The sequence below is a fragment of the Microtus oregoni genome, unplaced genomic scaffold, assembly GCF_018167655.1.
Source record: "Microtus oregoni isolate MIOR12 unplaced genomic scaffold, Mior012 000077F_ref0000221, whole genome shotgun sequence".
In the NCBI taxonomy this organism is placed as follows: Eukaryota; Metazoa; Chordata; class Mammalia; order Rodentia; family Cricetidae; genus Microtus; species Microtus oregoni.
This window is the reverse complement of record NW_024544029.1, coordinates 4,859,303-4,881,695: the sequence shown is the minus strand read 5'-3', so window position 1 is coordinate 4,881,695 and position 22,393 is coordinate 4,859,303. Positions and strand designations below refer to the sequence as shown.

General features: G+C 44.2%; 1 protein-coding gene across 2 annotated transcripts in view; it reads left to right on the top strand.

Moving 5' to 3' along the window:
- Positions 1 to 22,393, top strand: part of Arf3 (ADP ribosylation factor 3) — a 32,129-nt gene that overhangs the window by 5,804 nt on the left and 3,932 nt on the right. For both annotated transcript variants that reach the window (XM_041642673.1, XM_041642674.1), the window contains one exon: positions 21,452 to 21,692. In XM_041642673.1, coding sequence (XP_041498607.1) covers positions 21,545 to 21,692 — 148 coding nt within the window. In that variant the 5' untranslated portion in view covers positions 21,452 to 21,544. The remainder of the gene's footprint in view (positions 1 to 21,451; positions 21,693 to 22,393) is intronic.

Genomic DNA, 22,393 nt, shown 5'->3' with positions numbered 1-22,393 from the left:
ACATGGTGGCTCACAACTGTCTGTAATGAGATCTGGTCTCCTCTTCTGGTGTGTGTGTGTGTGTGTGTGTGTATATATATGAAACCAAACTATCAAAATGAAGGCTTCGGGGACCAGTGAGACAGACAGTAGAGTCTTATCCCTGTGGTTCTCAACCCATTGGGATATGAATGACCCTTTCGCAGGGATACCTATGACCATCAGAAAACACAGATATTTACACTGTAATTCATAGCAGTAGCAAAATTACAGTTTTGATGTATTATCGAAAATAAGGTTGAGGGTCCTTACAACATGAGGAGCTTTATTCAAGGGTCACAGCGTTAGGAAAATGAGAACCACTGGCTTAGCCGGTGAGGGCATCTGAAGCCTAGCCTGAAGGCCTGTGTTTGAGTCCTGGACCCATCTGGTGGAAAGAACCAGTGTTCAGAAGTTGTCTTTAACCTTCACGTGTGTGACATGGCGTGCACCTAACCTTACATATGCCATGTGTACACTAAGTGACAGTGTACTCCTTTTTGTTAGGACTAGGAAGATGGTTCAGCAGTTCCTTCCAGGCACCCACATTGGGCATTCTAACCCTCACCTCCAGCTCCGCGTGCACGTTTAACTTCCCTGGCCAGTGGTGGCCCTGCACACCTTTAATCCCAGCACTCAGGAGACCTCTAGAAACAGACTGCTCTACAGAGTTCCAGGACAGCCAGGGTTACACAGAAAAACCCTCTCTTAAAAAAAGTAAATCTTTGAATTTTTTAAAATTAATTTATTATTATCTTTTAATGGTGTTTTGCCTGTGTATTTGTCTGTGTGATGGTGTTGGATTCTGGAGTTACAGACAGTTGTGAGCTTGCTGAGAATTACACCAGGGTCCTCTGGAAGAGCAGTCTGTGCTCTAACCATTCAGCCATCTCTCCAGCCCCTTCTTTGAATATTTCTTTCTTTCCTTTTTTGGTTTTTAGAGGTAAGGTTTCTCAGTTGTGAATGTTTACATTTAAAATGAATTTAGGATGCAAGAGAGCTTTTGTTTTATGTTGAAAATTTTGTGGTTAGCTTTAACCAAGTAGTGGAAGATGTCTTTGAACTGATGGTCCTTCTGCCCCCACTGCCGTAGTCTAGGGATTGTGGGTATGGGTAACCACCCCTAGTTTATTCAGTGATTTTGATCGAACCCTTGACCTTGTGCAGGCCAGGCAAGCACTCCATCAACTGAGGTATGTTCCGTTCCTGTAATTTGTTTTTTTTTTTTAAATGAAGCATTCAGATTTCACCCTAAGTAGAAGTCTAATACATAAAATGTTTTATTGAGAAAAGTGGGTGGTATGGTAATGGGGTGAGTGTGGACATATCCAGAACCTTTGTATGTGTGGTTTCTCTTCACAGGCAGCCTTTTTTTGTTTTGTTTTGTTTTTCAAGACAGGGTTTTTCTGTAGCTTTGGAGCCTGTCCTGGAGCTCGCTCAGTAAACCAGGCTGACCTCAAACTCACAGAGATCTGCCTATCTCTTGACTCTTAAGTGCTGGGATTAAAGGCGTGCGCCACCACTGCCAGGCCCCTAGGCAGCTTTTTAAAGTTAAGTAGGACCTTTTCTTTTTTCCTTGGCTTTTAATATATATATATATATATATATGTATATTTTTTATAATAATCATATTATAATAATCATATTATTCATATGAGTGTTTTGCTTGCATGTCTGTATGTGCACTGTGTGTATGATGCCTGGTACCTGTGGTCAAACGAAGGTGTCAACATCCTTTTGGAACTGGAGTTATGGATGCTTCTGAGCCACCATGTGGATGCTGGGAGCCAAACTGCGTCCTCTGCAAGAACAATAAGTACTCTTAACTGCTGACCCAACTCTCCAATTCCCTTTTTTTTAAAAATTTAGTTTGTGTGTGTGTGTGCGCGCGCGCGTGTAAGTCAGATAACGTGTCTTTTGTCTCCTTCTCCCATGTGGATCTTGGGTATTGAACTCAGGTTTTCAGATTTGGTAGTAAGTGCTTTTGCCTGATGAGTCATTTGTATCCACACCCTTTTTAGAGAGGGTTGTCTGCAATCCAGACTGCTCTAAATTTGTTAGGCAGACCACAGTGGCCTGATTCTGCCTCCCGTGTGCTATGATTACAGATAGATACCATGCGTGGTGTCTGGGCAGCCTCTTGGTCTCTTCCAAGGAGCACTAGGGATCTGAGAACATGGAAACCACATCTCAGTTTGTCACATCAGGAGGAGGACTGGGGGCCACAAGTGGATTACTTTCTGTCCTGACACTACAAATGTTTTGTCATCCACAGTGGGACCATTTCAGAAAGTATGTCAGTCAGTAGCTCTAGGTCAGCCCTAGTGCTTTGTGCTAGGACAGGAAGCCTGTGGCATAGCCGCTGCTGACAGGGTTCCTAGTGCAGGAATTCCTAGCCTTTTTTCCTGTTAGGGCATGCACAGATGATTCTAGAGCAGCACCTAGAAACCTGAGCTGATGGGAGGCACTGCAAGTCCTGCCTTGGCGCCCATTGGCCTTGTGATCCGGTGTCTCCAGCTGACCTGGAATACATCAGAGGCACTCTGCAAAGTGAAACAGGCAAGTGTGAATAAACCACATTTTTCTGTTTCTTTAGGAAGAAAAGACTCATTATAGTATGTCAGTGTTCAACTGCATGCGTGTCTGTGTCCCATCTACCTATAGTGCATGGGCAGAAGAAGGCGTCATGATCTGGTACTAGAGCTAACACGTGATTGTGAGCCTCCATGTGGGTGCAGGGGATTGGACCTGTGTCCTCTGGAAGATCAGCCAGTGCTCTCAACCACTGAGCCATCATCCCCTTAGGTACTGCTGTAACTGGCCTTGTCCAGATTGTGGCTTCTGTTTTCCTGGTTCACTGTGAACTCCAGCTTGCCCTGTATTGAAGTCAGATTGACTTTATTAAGGTGTTGCACTAACTGTGCAAAGTTACTGTTACCTTTCAGTGATTTTTTTCGTAATGAGGAAAGCATAGTGTTGGCTCTCCACGGCTGGAGATAGGAGCAGTCGTAGGGTACCTGGACTTGGGCAGTTGTAAACTGTACAGATTGTAAGAAATAAAGCAAGGGGCTGATGCAATGGCTTAGCATTGAGAACATTTAACTGCTCTTCTAGAGGATTCAGATTTGGTTCCCAGCATCCCCATGACAACTCTCAACCGTCTGTACCAAGGAATCCAACTCCTGTCCTTGTACCTGGCACCTGGTTTCTTGCAGGTACCAGGCATGCTCATGGTGCACATAAGTACAGGCAAACAGCATACACATAAAATAAGGCAAGTGCCGCCATAACCAGCTGTTTAAAGTTTTTTAAATAATAACCCTCCCTCCCCCCCCAAAAAAACCCTAAAAGAATGGGGCAGGCTGAAAGTTTGGACAGGACAATGCCCCAGAATGTTGGGGAATATAGGTGCTTTTCATCTGGTCTTATTTTGTCTGACAAGATCATTGCTTTGGGGAGCGGGGTCTGCCTGCTTCTGACTCATGGATCACACTCGGACCTTGGCCACACATACTTCCATACTGAGTCTTCACTTATTTACAGGTTGAATTTGGGAAAAGCTTCCCCAGGAGTATGAGCCTCTCTCAGACATGGTGGTGGGGTCCCTTCTAGTTTGTTGTGGTCTCTGTTTTATCTTTTTTCCAACTCTGGCCTGAACACAAGCACAACCATTATCACAGGGCACAGTTTGAGATCGGATGTTTTGACTTACACCAGGGTCATTATTGATAGTCCCTACAATAGGTACTTTTATTTACCTAAAGTCTTAATTTGACCTTTCTCTAGGCTTTAACCTTTTTTGGGGGCAGGGTTATTATTGCTGGGTCTCAAACCTAGGACTTTATGTATCCTTTTTATATGTGTATGTTTTTTTTCAAGATAGGGTTTCTCTGTAGCTGTAGTGCCTGTCCTGAAACTAGCTTTCTTATAGATCAGGCTGGCCTTGAACTCACAGAGACCCACCTGCCAGCCTCTACCTTCCAAGTGCTGGGATTAAAGGTGTACACCACCACCGCCTGACTGTGTATCCTTTTTAAAAAGTTTACTATTGCTGGGCGGTGGGGTCGTCATGACGCACACCTTTAATCCCAGCACTCAAGAGGCAGAGGCAGGTAGGTGGATCTCTGAGTTGAGCCAGCCTGGTCTATAGAGCTAGTTCCAAGACAGGATACAAAGCTACAGAGAAACCCTGTCTCGTAAAACAAAAACAAAAAAACAGTTTTACTTATGTGTCTGTGTGGGTCTTTGTGAGTATAGAGCACATGTGAGAAGATGTCCAAGGAAGCTGTAAGAGGCTGGAGCAGTTGTTGCAGGTAGGTGTGAGCTAATTGACACGGGTGCTGGGAACTGTCTGAGCCATCTCTTCATGTATGCTAAAGCAAGCGATCTCCCATTAACCTGCACTCCAGCTCTCCCCTGTTGGTATGGACCTTCCTCATCGTGCCCGATGTCTGGTTTCTTGATTTATCCTACTGATGTGTCTGCTTGTCCTTCCGGACTGCTGGTTCTGCCTGTTACAAGTCTGTGTGTGTGCTTGTTTTTATCAATGAAGCAGAGTTGAGATCCAATAAAGATTTTAACGTAGGGTTAAGTGCAAGGGCTGAGGCACTCAGTAGAAAGTAAGACACATGATAAACCAGCAGCGTGTCTCAAAAAATAAAACACAGGGTCTCTCTCACACGAAGCCCTGATGTTTTCAGCTCATAATGGGGTCACCACACCCAACTAGAATTTTTTCTTTGAGAGGGAGGGTCTCATGTATCCCATGTTTATGAAAGCAATAAAAATGATTAAAATAAGCCGGATATAAAAGGCAGCTACTACCTCCATGAGGTAGAGTAGTAAAGTTATACATACAGAAAGTATTTCATCTTACGCTGCTGGTTTATCGTAAAGGAAACTCAAGGCAGGAGCTGATACAGAAGTTGTGGAGGAGGGTGCTTACGAGCTTGCTCCCACTGCTTGCTCAGCCTCCAAGACACCTGCCCAGAGGTGGCGCTGCCCACAGTGGACTAGGACCTCTCACCCCAGTCATCAGTACAGCGGCCTGCAGAGCTGTCTGCAGGATGGCGGCATTTCCTCCCTTGAGTTTCCCTCTTCAGAGATGAAGATAGCTTGTGTTAGCTGACAGACTCACCAGGCTTGACAACCTGAGTCTGAGCCGTGGGACCCATATGGAAAGAACTACTTGTTAGAAATTGTCCTCTGGCCTCCACATGCCCCACAGTGTACACACACCCCAAAAGGACCGCCGTTGCATGGCAGCGTGGAGAGAAGAGGCTTCTTCCTACACTGCTGGAGTTAGAAGCCAGGGCCTCATGCGTACAACATGCAAGTGCTGTATCCCCAGCCTGTGAGCAGGGCTTTGTTTTGTTTTTGTGTAGGTTTTTCTTCAAGACAGGGTTTCTCTGTGTAGCCCTGGCTGTCCTCCTGGAACTCAATTTGTAGAGTAGGCTGTCCTTGAACTCACAGAGATCCACCTGCTTCTGCTTCCTAAGTGCTGGGGTTAAAGGTGTGCACCACCACTGCCCAGCCGTGAACAGGGTACTTGTTTAACCATTTCACTCGGGAGAATTGAGGAGCTCTGGAGGTGGACAGTGGTGACAGTCACACAACCGTGCCAGTGTACTTAAAGCCATTGAACCGCATACTTGGAAACAAAATGGGAATTTTTAGTTATAAGTTTTAAAAGAAGTATAAGGCTAGAACCCATTTGTTTCTTTTTTTAAATAATTAATTTATATTTATTTTGTATGAATTGCTGTGAAGGTGTCAGATCCCTGGAACTGGAGTTACAGACAGTTGTAAACTGCCATGTGGTTGCTGGGAATTGAACTCAGGTCCTTTGGAAGAGCAGGCAATGCTCTTAACCTCTGAGCCATCTCTCCAGCCCCTGTTCCTTTTTTTTTTTTTTTTTTAAAAAGTTTGTTTACATTTCAGCTGCAGTTTCCCCTCCCTCCTCTCCTCCCAGTCCCCTCCCCCCAACTTTTCTTCCGTTTAATCCATTGGCTAGTCATTAAAGGACCTATTCTTCCACTTTTCTGCTCTATCTAGTTTGTTTTTATTATTCTTATTTGGGTGGATGGCTGTTGTGAGTTGTAAGGTAGTGTCTTCTTGTAGCCTCAATTGGCCTGTACATTGTTGAGATAGTGTCTCCCTGTGGCCTACGCCGGCCTGTTCATTGTTTTTTTTTTTATTTTTTAATTTATTTATTTATTAAAGATTTCTGTCTCTTCCCAGCCACCGCCTCCCATTTCCTTCCCCCTCCCCTAATTAAGTCCCCCCCCCAGCCCGAAAAGCAATCAGGGTTCCCTGTCCTGTGGGAAGTCCAAGGAACCCCACACCTCCATCCAGGTCTAGTAAGTTGAGCATCCAAACTGCCTAGGCTCCCACAAAGCCAGTACGTGCAGTAGGATCAGAAACCCAGTGCCATTGTTCTTGAGTTCTCAGTAGTCCTCATTGTCCGTTATGTTCAGAGAGTCCGGTTTTATCCCAGGCTTTTCCAGACCCAGGCCAGCTGGTCTTGGTGAGTTCCCAGTAGAACATCCCCATTGTCTCAGTGTGTGGGTGCACCCCTCATGGTCCTGAGTTCCTTGCTCGTGCTCTCTCTCCTTCTGCTCCTGATTTGGACCTTGAGAATTCAGTCCTGTGCTCCAATGTGGGTCTCTGTCTCTGTCTCCTTTCATCGCTTGCTGAAGGTTAATATTCAGGAGGATGCCTATATGTTTTTCTTTGGGTTCTCCTTATTTAGCTTCTCTAGGATCACTAATTATAGGCTCAATGTCCTTGGTTTATGGTTAGAAACCAAATATGAGTGAGTACATCCCATGTTCCTCTTTTTGTGTCTGGCTTACCTCACTCAGGATAGTGTTTTCTATTTCCATCCATTTGTATGCAAAATTCAAGAAGTCCTTGTTTCTTACTGCTGAATAATACTCTAATATGTATATATTCCATACTTTCTTCATCCATTCTTCCATTGAAGGGCATCTAGGTTGTTTCCAGGTTCTGGCTATGACAAACAATGCTGCTATGAACATAGTAGAGCATATACTTTTGTTGTATGATAAGGCCTCTCTTGGGTATATTCCCAAGAGTGGTATTGCTGGGTCCAGGGGTAAGTTGATCCCAAATTTCCTGAGAAACCGCCACACTGCTTTCCAAAGTGGTTGCACAAGTTTGCATTCCCACCAGCAATGGATGAGTGTACCCCTTTCTCCACAACCTCTCCAACAAAGGCTATCATTGGTGTTTTTGATTTTCGCCATTCTGACAGGTGTAAGATGGTATCTTAAAGTTGTCTTGATTTGCATTTCCCTGATCGCTAAGGAAGTTGAGCATGACCTTAAGTGTCTTTTGGCCATTTGAAGTTCTTCTGTTGAGAATTCTCTGTTCAGCTCAATGCCCCATTTTATAATTGGGTTAGTTAGCCTTTTACAGTCTAGTTTCTTGAGTTCTTTATATATTTTGGAGATCAGACCTTTGTCAGTTGCGGGGTTGGTGAAGATCTTCTCCCAGTTAGTGGGTTGCCTTTGTGTCTTAGCGACAGTGTCCTTTGCTTTACAGAAGCTTCTCAGTCTCAGGAGGTCCCATTTATTCAATGAGGTCCTTAATGTCTGTGCTGCTGGGGTTGTATGTAAGAAGTGGTCTCCTGTGCCCATGTGTTGTAGAGTACTTCCCACTTTCTCTTCTATCAGGTTTAGTGTGTTCAGACTGATATTGAGGTCTTTAATCCATTTGGACTTGAGTTTTGTGCATGGTGATAGATATGGATCTATTTTCATTCTTCTACAGGTTGACATCCAGTTTTGCCAGCACAATTTGTTGAAGATGCTCTCTTTTTTCCATTGTATACTTTTAGCTCCTTTATCAAAAATCAGGTGTTCATAGGTTTGTGGGTTAATGTCAGGGTCTTCTATTCGATTCCATTGGTCGACTTCTCTGTTTTTATGCCAATACCAAGCTGTTTTCAATACTGTAGCTCTGTAGTAGAGTTTGAAGTCAGGGATGGTAATGCCTCCAGACGCTCCTTTGTTGTATAAGATTGTTTTGGCTATCCTGGGTTTTTTGTTTTTCCATATAAAGTTGATTATTGTCTTCTCCAGATCTGTGAAGAATTTTGATGGGATCTTGATGGGGATTGCATTGAATCTATAGATTGCTTTTGGTAGAATTGCCATTTTTACTATGTTGATCCTCCCAATCCAGGAGCAAGGAAGATCTTTCCATTTTCTGGTGTCCTCTTCAATTTCTTTCTTCAAAGACTTAAAGTTCTTGTCAAATAGATCCTTCACATCCTTGGTCAGAGTTACCCCAAGATATTTTATGCTATTTGTGGCTATCGTGAAAGGTGATGCTTCTCTAATTTCCCTCTCTGTTTCCTTATCCTTAGTGTATAGGAAGGCCACTGATTTTTTGGAGTTGATCTTGTATCCTGCCACATTACTAAAGGTGTTTATCAGCTGTAGGAGTTCTTTGGTAGAGTTTTTGGGGTCGCTTATGTATACTATCATATCATCTGCAAATAACGAGAGCTTAACTTCTTCTTTTCCGATACGAATCCCCTTGATCCCTTTATGTTGTCTTATTGCTATTGCTAGAACTTCAAGCACTATATTGAAGAGGTATGGAGAGAGTGGACATCCTTGTCGTGTTCCTGATTTTAGTGGGATGGCTTTGAGTTTTTCTCCATTTAATTTAATATTAGCTGATGGCTTGCTGTAAATAGCTTTTATTATATTTAGGTATGACCCTTGTATCCCTAATCTCTCCAAGACTTTTATCATAAAGGGGTGTTGAATTTTGTCAAATGCTTTTTCAGCATCTAATGAAATGATCATATGGTTTTTTTCTTTCAGTTGATTTATATGCTGGATTACATTGATAGATTTGCGTATGTTGAACTAGCCCTGCATCTCTGGGATGAAGCCTACTTGATCATAATGGATAATTTTTCTAATGTGTTCTTGGATTCGGTTTGCCAGTATTTTATTGAGAATTTTTGCGTCGATATTCATGAGTGAGATAGGCCTGTAATTTTCTTTCTTGGTTGGGTCTTTGTGTGGTTTTGGTATCAGGGTAACTGTAGCTTCATAAAAGGAATTTGGCAATGACTCTTCTGTTTCTATATTGTGAAATACATTAAGGAGTATAGGTATTAGGTCTTCTTGGAAGTTCTGGTAGAATTCTGCATTGAAACCATCTGGTCCTGGGCTTTTTTTGGAAGGTAGATTTTTGATAACGGTTTCTAGTTCTTCGCGACTAACAGGTCTATTTAGATCGTTCACCTGGTTTTGGTTTAGCTTTGGTATGTGGCACTTATCTAAAAACATGTCCATTTCTTTTGCACTTTCTAGTTTTGTGGCATACAGGCTTTTGTAGTAAGATCTAATGAGTCTCTGAATTTCCTCTGTGTCTGTGGTTATGTCCCCCTTTTCATTTCTGATCTTATTTATTTGCGTGTTCTCTCTCTGTCGTTTAATTAGTTTGGATAGGGGTTTGTCGATCTTGTTGATTTTCTCCAAGAACCAACTTTTTGTTTCATTGATTCTTTGGACTGTTTTCTGCGTTTCTATTTTGTTGATTTCCGCCCTCAGTTTGATTATTTCCAGTCTTCTGCTCCTCCTGGGCGTGTCTGCTTCTTTTTTTTCTAAAGCTTTCAGGTGTGCTGTTAAGTCTCCGATGTATGCTTTCTCTGTTTTCTTTAAGTGGGCACTTAGTGCTATGAACTTTCCTCTTAGCACTGCTTTCATAGTGTCCCATAGGTTTGAGTATGTTGTTTCTCTATTTTCATTGAATTCCAGGAAGACTTTAATTTCCTTCTTGATTTCTTCCTTAACCCAGGTGTGGTTCAGTAGTTGACTGTTCAGTTTCCATGAGTTTGTCGGCTTTCTGGAGGTAGGATTGTTGTTGAATTCTAACTTTAATCCGTGGTGATCTGATAAGACGCAGGTGGACACTGATATTTTTTTGTATCTGTGGAGGTTTCCTTTGTTTCCGAGTATGTGGTCAATTTTCGAGAAGGTTCCATGGGCTGCAGAGAAGAAGGTATATTCTTTCCTATTTGGGTGGAATGTTCTATAGATGTCTGTTAAGTCCATTTGCTTCATTACCTCCAGTAGTTCTCTTACTTCTCTATTAGGTTTCTGTCTGATTGACCTGTCCATTGCTGAGAGAGGTGTATTGAAGTCTCCTACTACTAGTGTGTGTGGTTTGATATCTGCCTTGAGTTTTAGTAATATTTCTTTTACATAAGTGGGTGCTTTTATATTAGGGGCATAAATATTCAGGATTGAGACATCATCCTGACAAATTGTTCCTGTTATGAGTATAAAGTGTCCATCTCGATCTCTTCTGATTGATTTTAGTTTGAAGTCAACTTTGTTAGAAATTAATATGGCCACACCTGCTTTTTTCTTAGGACCATTTGCTTGAAAGACCTTTTCCCAACCCTTTACTCTGAGTAGATGCCTGTCTTTGTGGTTGAGATGTGTTTCTTGCAAACAGCAGAATGTTGGATCCTGTTTTAGTATCCAATCTCTTAGCCTGTGCCTTTTTATAGGTGAGTTGAGACCATTAATATTAAGTGATATTAATGACCAGTGGTTGTTCATGCCGGATATTCTTGTTGTTTTTGGAAGTAGAATTTGTGTGTCTCCCTTCTTTGAGTTGTGCTAGTGAAGGATCGCTAGATGCCTGAGTTATTGTAGGCAGTGTTGGCAATGTTGGATTCCTTGGGTTGCGGTTTTCCTTCTATTACTTTCTGTAGGGCTGGATTCGTGGCTACGTATTGCTTAAATTTGTTCTTATCCTGGAATGTCTTGGTTTCTCCATTTATAGTGAACGAAAGCTTGGCTGGGTATAGTAGTCTGGGCTTGCATCCATGGTCTCTTAGCTTCTGCAGTACTTCTATCCAGGACCTTCTGGCTTTCATTGTTTCCATAGAGAAATCAGGTGTAAGTCTGATCGGTTTACCTTTATAAGTTACTTGGCCTTTTTCCTTTGCAGCTCTTAGTATTCTTTCTTTAACCTGTATATTTTGTGTTTTGATTATTATATGGCGAGGGGATGTTTTCCTTTGATCCAGTCTGTTTGGTGTTCTGTATGCTTCTTGAATATTCAAAGGAATATTTTTCTTTAAGTTGGGAAAGTTTTCTTCCATAATTTTGTTCAAAATATTTTCTGGGCCTTTGAGCTGTGACTCTTCTCCTTCTTCTATTCCTATTATTCTTATATTTGGTCTTTTTATTGTGTCCCATAATTCCTGAATGTTTTGTGATGAGAATTTGTTGGCTTTGCAGTTTTCTTTGATCAGAGTGTTTATTTTCTCTATGGTGTCCTCAGAATCTGAGATTCTTTCTTCTATTTCTTGTATTCTATTGATTATGCTTGTTTCTGTAGGCTGTGCTCGTTGACCTAGATTTTCCATATCTAGCTGGTCCTCAGTTTGTGTTTTCTTCCTTGCTTCCATTTCAGTTTTCAATTCTTGAACTGTTTCCATTACCTGTTTGATCGTTCTTTCTTGGTTTCCCAGGGTATTATGTACATATTTACTCATTTCTTCAAATTTTTGGTTATACTTCTCATCCATTTCTATAAGGGCATTTTTCACATGTTGTTTAAGGGACTCTACTGCTTTCAAAAAGTCAATTTTTTCCACTTCTTCTGTGTTAGGGTGTTGGAGACCTTCTGTTGTAAGATCATTGGGTTCTGGTGTTTTCATGCTGATTTTCAGATTATTGGGTGAATTCTTTCCTTGACGCCTGCCCATCTCCTCCTATAGATGCTATCTAAGGGGTCTGTTAAAACTGGTTCAGGTTTCCCTGCTGGCCAGGGGCTCCTCTTACAAAATGCCCTTGCTCTGTTTCCTGGTTCCTGCCGGGGAGGGGGGGGGGCCAAGATCCCTCTCACCCCTCAGAAGGGTCTTCAAGAATAGGACCGGGCTCCTCCTCTGCCAGGGACCTCCCCAACCGAATGCCTACCTCTTTGGTTTAATTGTAGTGGGGCGATCTGTTCTCGGTGTTTCGCGCGGTCCCTGCAGCCTGCTTCTGCTGCTGGGATGGTTCCCGCCACCAGCAGCCTGTGTCCTCTGCTGCCGCTCTGGTCCCCGCCGGTTCCAGCCTGTCCCAGCTGGTCCCCGCCGGCTGTGCTGGGCGTCCTCCGGCCGCCTTCCGCCGCCCGGCCCGGTGTTGCGGCCCTGTTCATTGTTTTTTTGTTTTGGTTTGGTTTGGTTTGGTTTTTGTTTTTTCGAAACAGGGTTTCTCTCTGGCTTTGGAGCCTGTCCTGGAACTAGCTCTTGTAGACCAGGCTGGCCTCGAACTCACAGAGATCCGCCTGCCTCTGCCTCCTGAGATTAAAGTGCTGAGATTAAAGGCGTGTGCCACCACTGCCCGGCCTGTTCATTGTTGAGATAATGTCTGCCTGTAGCCTACGCCGGCCTGTACACTGTGATCCTTATGTATCTTAGCCTCTCAACAACTAGAGCTCTTAATGTGTGTCCTTTAAGATTATTTTTATGTGTATAAGTGTTGGGACTGCATGTTGTATGTACCCATGAAGGTCAGAATGAGGTATCTCATCCCTTGGAACTACAGACAGATGTGAGCCAAGCCACTATGTGAGTTCTGGGAGCTGAACTCTGGTCCTCTGCAAAAGCCACAAGTTTTCTTTAATAGTTGAGTCTGACCATTAAGAGTTTGGAGTTGTGTTTTATGTGAAACAGGGTCTCACTCACTATATAGCCTGGCTCATAACCTTTCAGTTGTGTTCTAGCCTCCCAGTTAACCTTTTAAATTTTAAAAATTACATTTATTTTTCAGGTGGTGGTAGTGCACTCAGGAGGCTGAGGCAGGTAGATCTCTTGAGTTCAGTGCAAGTTTCAGGACAGCTAGAGCTACACAGAAAAACCCTGTCTTGAGTCCTCCCCCCCACCAAATTGTGTTTATCTGTGTGTGTGGTAGATGTCAAGGTCAGAGGACAGTCACAAGGAACCTGGGGGCTAAGCCCAGGTTGTCATATTTAGTGGCAAGTGTGTTGACCTGCTGGGACATCTTTCTCTCCCCACTCCCATTCCTTTCTGCATGGGAGTGTGACGTGTGTGTGTGTGTAGGCTGAAGGACAACTGTGGGTACCCTTAAGAATGACTTGCATCTTTTTTGAAACAGAGTCTCTTGGCCTGGAGTTCACCAGTTAGGCTTGGCTGGCTGAGCAGGTGAATCAAGAGTCTTCCTTGTCTCTGCCTTCCTAGCCTTGGGGTTGCAAGTGTGTACCACCATAGCTGGCCATTTCACGTGGATTCTGGGGCTCCAACTCGGGTCCTGTGCATTCAAAGCAAGTGCTTCAGTGACTGAGCCATTCCTTAGCATGGAATTTCTTAGTTTTCTCTTGGAGACAGTCTCTAGTCCAGGCTGTCCTTAAACTCTTGGCAATTCTCCTGCCCCAGCCTCTGGAGAGCTGAGATTACAGGTGTGAGCTGCCACCCCGGTTTAGCATCTCATCCTTGTACATCAGCTGAAGACTGGACAAGAGAACACTTGTGTTCTTTTTAAAGATTGAAGAAAGCATTCTTAGATGCTCCCGGGAACTTCCCCCGCATCTTACCGAGGTCATTCTTTCCTTAGAGCTGAGGAAGAGCCATCTTTGCTGAAATACATTTCATATTCTTTGTCTCCACAGTTTTACACAGAGTGAGGTTTGACTAGAAAGGGGGAAGAGTGGCTCTGGAAGAGGCAGCCATCTTGGTTCCTTTATGCTTCAGGTACTGTTTGTGTAGGTGGTTTCCAAGGTCCCAGACCACTCCTGTCTATTGAACTTCATAATTTTGTACATCAAAAGGGCTGGAGAGGTGGCTTAGTGGTCAGAGCACAAAGGGCTCTTGCAGAGGACGCAGGCAGGTCCCCAGCACTTCTGTCAGATGACTGCAGTAGCTTAGCTTGTAGCTCCAGCCTAATAGCCACCACACCTCACTCCCATGAACATCCTCACACCCATAGAAGTGTAATCGGGCTGGAGAGGTGGCTCAGCTGCTAAGAGCACTGGCTGCTCTTTGAGAGGTCCTGAATTCAATTTCCAGCAACCATATGGTGACTCACAACCATCTGTACTGGGATCTGAAGCACTCATACCTAAAAAATACATAAATAAAAATTTTAAAAATGTATAATTAAATTTTTAAAGAAATCTGTATTAAATTTTAAAGCAAACATCTTTATCCTCACTAGACCTATTCCTCTTTTTTTTTTCTGCCTGAAGAATTGCCACTGAGTTACCAAGTCATGTTTGGCTTTTCTGCTCTTCCTGCTTACATTTAATCAGTCAGTGAACCTGTGAGTTTACATTTTTTTGAGACAGGATCTCTATGTGGCCTTGACTATCTTGGAACTTGCTATGTAGAGTAGTCTGACTTTAAAATCATAGAGATCCTCCTGCCTCTGCCTCCCAAGTACTGGGATTAAAGCTGTGTAACATTAGTGCCCAGTGAATTCTGTCATAATGGTGTTTCAAGTCCATCTCATCTTCTGTTGCTACCTCTTGTTACCAAGAACCTAGTTTTACTTATTTTTTATGTATATTTTGCCTGCATCTTTGTAAGTGTACCGTGTGTGCGTGCCTCTGAAAGCCAGAAGAGGGCATCGGATCCCCTGGAACTGAGCTAGGACAGTTGTGAGCTACTGCATGGGTGCTGGGAACCCTAACTACTTCCAACCCTGGTTAAGAATTTTGATTTCTCGGGCTGGAGAGATGGCTCAGAGGTTAAGAGCACTAGCTGTATTCCAGAGGTCCCGAGTTCAATTCCCAGCAACCATATGATAGGTAGCTCACAACCATCCATAATGAGACCTGTTTCCCTCTTCTAGCCTACAGGCATACATGCAGCAGAATATTGTATACATAATAAATATTTTTTTTTTTTTTTTGGTTTTTCGAGACAGGGTTTCTCTGTGGCTTTGGAGCCTGTCCTGGAACTCGCTTTGTACACCAGGCTGGTCTCGAACTCACAGAGATCCACCTGCCTCTGCCTCCCGAGTGCTGGGATTAAAGGCGTGCGCCACCATATTTTTAAAAAAAGAATTTTGACTTCTCATTTGTATTGTTGTACTTGTCACTTTTTTTTGCTTTCAGTTTTGCGCTCTTTTAATTTATTTGTGAATCTGCTATTAGAATGGCCTTTGATCATGCTACCCTGCCTATACTATAGCTTTTAAGGTCCTTCAGGATCTGTCCCCGCCTCATCTCTCCACGACCATCCCTTGTCACTTCCATTTGTTCAGTAAAGTATGTGATCTGTGACTCAGATCTCTATGCCTTTGCACATAGGCTTCCTCATATCCATTCCCACTTGACTACCTGGTGGCTACTGCTTCTCTTTCCTTAGAGAGTTGTGCAGGTGTAACCTGAGATTTGTGTCTGGGAATTACCCCTTACCGCTTTGTCTTTTTCATGGGCTGACAGTGTACTTGCTGTATAGCCAAGGATGAACTTAAACTTCTAGTTTTCTGCCTCCATCCTTAGAGTGCCGGGACTATAGTTGTGTGCCATTACATCCTTGGTTTGCAGTCCTGGAATTGAATGAACTGTTTCTGCAGGGTAGGCAAGCTCTCCACAACTGACCATCCTTAGTCCCCTCATCCCTGTTCTGTGGACTTTTTAATTCTTGACTTTGAAAATCTTACGCATTACTAAGATATCAATCGGATCTTGTGTTCTAACTTAAGTGTTCTTATGACAAAAGTTAAAATTTAAAGATGTCTTCAGGCATGGTGGTACATACTTTAACCCCAGCATTTGAGAGGCAGAGACAGGAGGATTTATGCGAGTTCAAGGCCAGACAATTCTATATATCAAAATCAAAAAGATATACTTAAAAATATGTTACAGGGGGGCTGGAGAGATGGCTCAGAGGTTAAGAGCATTGCCTGCTCTTCCAAAGGTCCTGAGTTCAATTCCCAGCAACCACATGGTGGCTCACAACCATCTGTAATGAGGCCTGGTGCCCTCTTCTGGCCTGCAGTTATACACACAGATAGAATATTGTATACATAATAAATAAATAAATTAAAAAAAATACGTTACAGCTTCACAGACCAACTATTCTGGAGACCAATGCAGGCTTACCGTGCCCTAAACTATTGGTCTTTTGGTTATCAGTGTTTCAGATAGCATTTCTATTAGCGATACCTCACTTTGAAAATTACCTGGGAACATAGTTGGTCTTACCTTGCCTGGCAGCAGAGGGTTTGAAAAGTTATTCTGCTTTCCTTTGGACCCATCTGAAGCCTGTCCCCTCTGATAGGATACATGCTTGGTCCAGCATTGGACTCAAATGGGAGGAGTGTATGTGGCCGGCTTTTCTGTGACCATCAGAATGCCCTTAAGGGTCGAGACAGGCGTGTTTTCTGCAGAATACACAAGCCAAGGTGGCCGTGTAGCCAGCTCTAGCAATAGCTGTCTTTGCTGGGAGTGGAGGAATAGGAATAGATGTCCTCAGGTGAGCATGTGCTCAAATGAGCCTTCAGTCAGTCCTCGTGCTTGATTGAACTCCTGGAGGGCTCCACTTTGTGCCAGACCACAGTTTGGAGCCTCTTGTTATTTTTATCCCCAATTAACAAAATTTTCCGAATTTAAACGAGAATATTGAGATACTCTGTTAAGAGGTATTACTACTAGCCATTATTTATCTTAAGTCTCTTGTTCTCTGTTTTCAACAGTCCATGGAACCCTGACCATTTCGCCCTATCCACACAGGGTACCATCTGTGTGAAAGGAAGTAACTTGGGTAAATAGGAGGACAGTTCAGGCTTTGTCTCTCCTTGCCTATCCCTCCCATCTCTTCTCTCTTCCTCCTCTTCACTTTTTTCCCCCCTCCTCTTGAGACAGAGTCTCATACTCTGGGCTGGCCTCCAACCCATCTCTTAGCTGAGGATGACCTTGAGTTGATCATCTCCCAGGCATGCTCTTCCACGAATGGTTTTATGAAGTACTAGGGATCAAACTGAAGGTTTCAAACGTGCATGCTGGGAAAAACGCTCTTCCAGCTGAAATCCATAGCCTGCTTACTTGCTGTTTTCCTAGGAATGCATTCTGGTGCAGGGAATTGTATGGGATTAGAGAGATGGCTTGGCCCTTAAAAAGGCTAAGGTTTACAACCATTGAGATAGTAATTGTTTGTATGGCCAGGAATTTGTGTTCTTGGCACACTGCTAAAAGTTGCTGTCACTGTCCTGGTGACACATACTATTTCCTAGTGCAAAAACAGAGGGGTAGAGAAAGTCACAGAAGCCAGGTCTCCTTTGGAATGCTAAACCAAGCTCCCAATTACACTAAAGGGAGTCATAAACCCTGATTGCTCTGGGAACATTCTTAGTAGCTGTCAAATATTTAATAAGATCTTCATCAGCTTCATTTACATATTAATGGAAAGGGGAAATTTCACCAGTTTTGCTCTAGTCTTTGATATTTCGAGACAGGGTTTCCCTGTTTAACAGTCCTAGCTCTTGTAGACCAGGCTGGCCTCGAACTCAAGAGATCCACCTCCCTCTGCCTCCTGAGTGCTGGGATTAAAGGCGTGCGTCACCAGGGCCCGGCCTTTTGCTTTGTTTCTTTAAGATAGGGTTTGTATTGGTAGCCCTGGAACTCACCTGTAGACCAGGCTAGCCTCAGACTCAGAGGTGTGCCTGCACTAGAAATAAAAATGTGCGTACAGACTGGAGAGGTGGTCTTTAAGAGCACAAGTTGCTCTTGCAGAGGACCAGGGTTTGGTTCTCATCGCCCACATGGTGACTTAACCATCAGTAACTCCAGTTCCAGAGGATCTGGCTTACCAGGCATGCACGTGGTGCACATCCATGCATGCAGGCAAAACCCGCTAGAACTCCCGTAGCTCAGACTGGCATCAAACCTGATAGGTAGCTGTGGGTGACCTTGAACTTCTGATCTTTTTGCCTCAGCCTTTTTTAAAAATGTGCGTTGTTGTTTTGCATGCATGCATGCATGTATGTGTGAAAAGTGTCAGATCTTAGTGTGGGTGCTGGGAATTGAGCCCCAGTTTTCTAGAATAGTCATTTTCTACCACTTACCTCCGAGTCTTTTAGGATCACAAGTGTATACCACCATTCCAAGCTTGACAGCACATTTGATTAACCATCAGTATATAGATACCAATCCTTCTGGATGGAAGAAATGATATGGGGATATCTCTAGTTGAGGCTCAAGTCAGTATGTATAACGGAGCATTCATAGTGATCTAGACAAGGGAGTGAAGACAGGCCTCAAGTAAATAAAGGATATAGGTCGTGCAGTGGAGATTGCATTTTAATTAGGGAGACAGTTATGTGCCAGTTTATAAGAAAGCAAGCCTCACACGGTAGTACACACTGCATGAGAAGCTCACGGCTTTCGGGGACCTTCCAAGGGCATACTGTGGCATAGACGCAGGTGTCACAGCTGCTGTTTTTCCAGCCATCCTGCGTCAGCCTTACAGTGCTCAGACTAGAGGCACATGTCTCCATGGTCAGCTCTGAATGGTAACCAGCATGCCAGTTGAGCAGAGAAGCAGAACAAAGAGTTATTACAGGTTCTGAGCAAGGTACTGGCTGCTGATTTTCCCTTCCAACTAAGATTCTCACTGTCATTTAATCAGTGCTAGTCTGGTCATGAAGGACAGTGGGAAATGTATGACATACGTTTAAGATTTCAGCCAGAGCCTAATAACAAACCTTCAAAAAATATCACCTTCATCCCAGACATGGAGGTTTTCTTTGTCATGGTACCAGAAGTCCATCTGCCTGCTGTTGCCATGGTTGTCATGTCCTGGTCTTAGCAGCTGGACAGTGTCCTTGTCATCGCCTGCCCCTTCCTGCTCTCACCTAGGAATGCACAAAAAGCTCTAGACCTGACTGGATGAGTTGGCGCAAGAAGGGTGGCAAGGCTGGCTATGGTCATCATGGCTGAGGTTGAGCCAAGCCTTGTCTCTAGGATATGAGCTTCCTGGGTCAGAGGCAGGACTTATCTGGGGAACCTCCTGGCTCCTTAGTGGGTGACTGGGGATGTCTGAAGATGAAGCCCTCTGTTGCATTCATTGTTTCTTTTTTATTTTTGGACAGTCTAGTACTTTAGTCTCCAGATTGCAATCTGACTTCTATGCACTGGTCTGGAATTTGCTACAGACGAGTAGGGAAAACAAAACAACAAAATAAGCCTGCAGTTTTCAGGCTTGCATGCTTTACCTTGTGAGAAGGGCTCTTTGCCTTCCACCTTTCACACTGGGTTTAGATGCACTCTGTCTTGACCTGTTCCTTTTCCTTCCGAGTTTGGGGGGTATGTGTCCCTGGTTTCCAGACTCTAGAGAATGCCAGCAGCTGGCTATGGTGATTGCTGAATAAGCTGCCACTGATACATGCCTTCTGAGACACAGAGAACCGTCTGGCATGGGTGGCTCTGAACCCCCAATTCAAATTGTTTCAGAGTTGTGTTTTTAAGTGGTAGGGCACACCTATAATCCTAGCATTTGGGAGGTAGAGACAAGAGGATCAGAAGTTTATCTTAGGGAACTAAGACCCTAACGCATACATTTTAAGGTGGCTGGAGAAATGATTCAGTGGTAAAGATACTTGTTCTTTTTTTTTTTTTTTTTTTTTTTTTTGGTTTTTCGAGACAGGGTTTCTCTGTGGTTTTGGAGCCTGTCCTGGAACTAGCTCTTGTAGACCAGGCTGGTCTCGAACTCACAGAGATCCTCCTGCCTCTGCCTCCCGAGTGCTGGGATTAAAGGCGTGCGCCACCACCGCCCGGCCAAGATACTTGTTCTTGCAGAAGACTTTGGGTTCGTTCAGTTCTCAGCACTCACAACAGCTCACAACTGATCATTTCTTTTTAGAGATTCTTTGCATGTTTTATGTTTGTGAGTGCTCTGTGTGCATGTATGCCTGCAGGTCAGAAGATGGGCATTGGATCCCATTATAGATGGATGTGAGCCATAGTGTGGTTCTTGGGAATTGAACTCAGGACCTCTGGAAGAGCAGCCAGTGCTCTTAACCATCTGTCTAGCTCCTATCCCAACTGTTCATGACTCCAGTGAAATCTGATGCCTTCTGTGGGCACAAGGATGCACGTGGTGCAGACATACATGCAAGCAAATACTCATGCCTAAAATAAAATAAATATAAAAATAATAAAACTTTTTTTTAAAGTATTTGTGTGAGGGTTGGTTTGAGAGGTGGTCTTGCCGTTAAACTGGCTTGGAACTTAAGATTCTTCTGATTCCACTTCCTGACTGAGGAAATTATAGGTGTGAGCTAGCATGTGTCTCAGGTGCACGTCTCTGTGGTGGTCCTGTGACTGGAAAGGGGATGAATGCATAGGTGCATGAGTTCTGTCGATAGCAGTAGCTGGAATGGGCGTGTTGGTGTCTTACATCTTTAACTATGGTTCTTCTGCTCTCCTTGTCCTTAGCAGGCGTGTGTTAGGTGTCTGCTGTATACTATATGTGAACGTTCAGTTTGCTGAGCTGGGGGTGAGATTGATAGAGACCTTAGGAGTTAACTTAACTGTTGAATTGCACCAGGCATTGTTTTAGGACACAAGGCTGCAGGGCTTCTGGGTTTACTAAAAGGGAGCTTGAAGCAATCAAAGAACCACATGACCTTAATTGGCTTCTAAGATCACTCTGGCTGTTTTGTGGAGAACAGGCTAAGGGGTTAGGGAAGATGCAGGAATGAGATATCACCTCATTGCAGGTGACCTTGTGGCACAGCTCTCCTTGGTGGGCTGCAGAGCGGTGCAGAGCTTCCCCACATGCCCAGCTCAGTATGCAGTTGTGTGGACAGGGCACATTGCAGCAGCTCAGAGTAGAAGAGATAGGTTCTTCCATTGCAGTCGTTCTTGCTGATTTCCTTCCTCGTCTACGTTAGTGTGGAAGGAAATCGAATTACAGTTGCAGGCAGGGAAGGAACTGCTCTTGACTAGAGCAGAGTGTAAGTAAACCTTGGGAACCTAGCAAGCCTGAGCCTCGGCAGGAGTCACAGAGAGCCACTCCTCATTCCACTCTCTTCTGCCCTCTTCAGAAGTCTGGGTAAGGTTGGTGGAGGGAGAGGCACAGATGGGTTTGTGGTGCTTTGGGTGAACATCAGAACTGAAATTACTTTAGAAGTCACCAGGTAGAACGGTCTCTATTTTTAGGTTCAGATCTGCAAAGATGAAGTAAGCAACCTCCTTAGAGTCCCTGCTGTAGGTTACTGGTGTAGCAAGGCCCCTGCGTGTCTCCTGCTTTGTCTCTGTTCTCAGAAGTTCAGTCTGTGTGAGTTGCCTTGGTATTTATTCGTTGTCCCTACCTGGTGCTCGACCAGCAGTGAATGAACTCCAGCTGTGACTTGGCAATGTCTGTGAATCTCAAGTCCTTAGAAGCAAATGATGGTAAGGCGTTTCTATTTCCTTCGTCTAGGATCAAGCTCTCCATACCGAGAACCAGGCTAAAACCAGACCACCACTGTCCCTCTCTGGGTCTCACTGACCTCAGAAAGCAGCTCCTGTAACCATGGGTAATATCTTTGGGAACCTCCTGAAGAGCCTGATTGGGAAGAAGGAGATGCGCATCCTGATGGTGGGCCTGGACGCTGCCGGGAAGACTACCATCCTGTACAAGCTGAAGCTGGGGGAGATTGTCACCACCATCCCCACCATCGGTAAGGGCTGAGGGAAGGCTGGAGGCCTGCTCAGGGATCTCCCCAGGCAAGTCCACACACCTCATGGGCTTCAGAGAGAGAGTGTCTGTTTAACTTACTGGCAGGTGCTGGAGCTGCCGTTTGCCCACCTGCCCTGGCCCTCCCTGATGCGGGAACTTCCGCAGCCTGGCACTCAACTGTTGCCCTCAGGCATTAGAGTTGGTTTGTTCTCTGTGATGTTTGGAAAGCAGGTGAAGGGCTTTGATGTTCCTGCCAGAGGCCTGGAATTGCTTTGGTTTAGATCTTCAGTGGCGATCTTGGATAAGACCTGCCTGCTCAGAGGAGAACATTTGCTACAAACATGGGGCTGTGGTCATCATCCTGAGGCTTGGGGCTCCAGCACTGTAGCTCATGTCTCATTCTTTTCTCCGCCTCTCAGCCCCACAACTTAGCTTAGATACATTTTAGTGATAAAAGGACAGAATAGAGTTGTGAAGGTTGACTTATATTGCCCAGGCAGCAGTGACCCTTCTCATCAGACATCATTGTTTTTGATTTCTTAGATTTTCCTTCGTGTGTGTGTGTGTGTGTGTGTAACATATATACTTATTTCTATGTGTGTGTTTAGGTCTTGCCTGTATGTATGTATGCACCATATACGTGCATGCCTAGTGTCCATGACACATAAAAGAGGGAATCAGATCCCCTGGAACCGGAGTTTG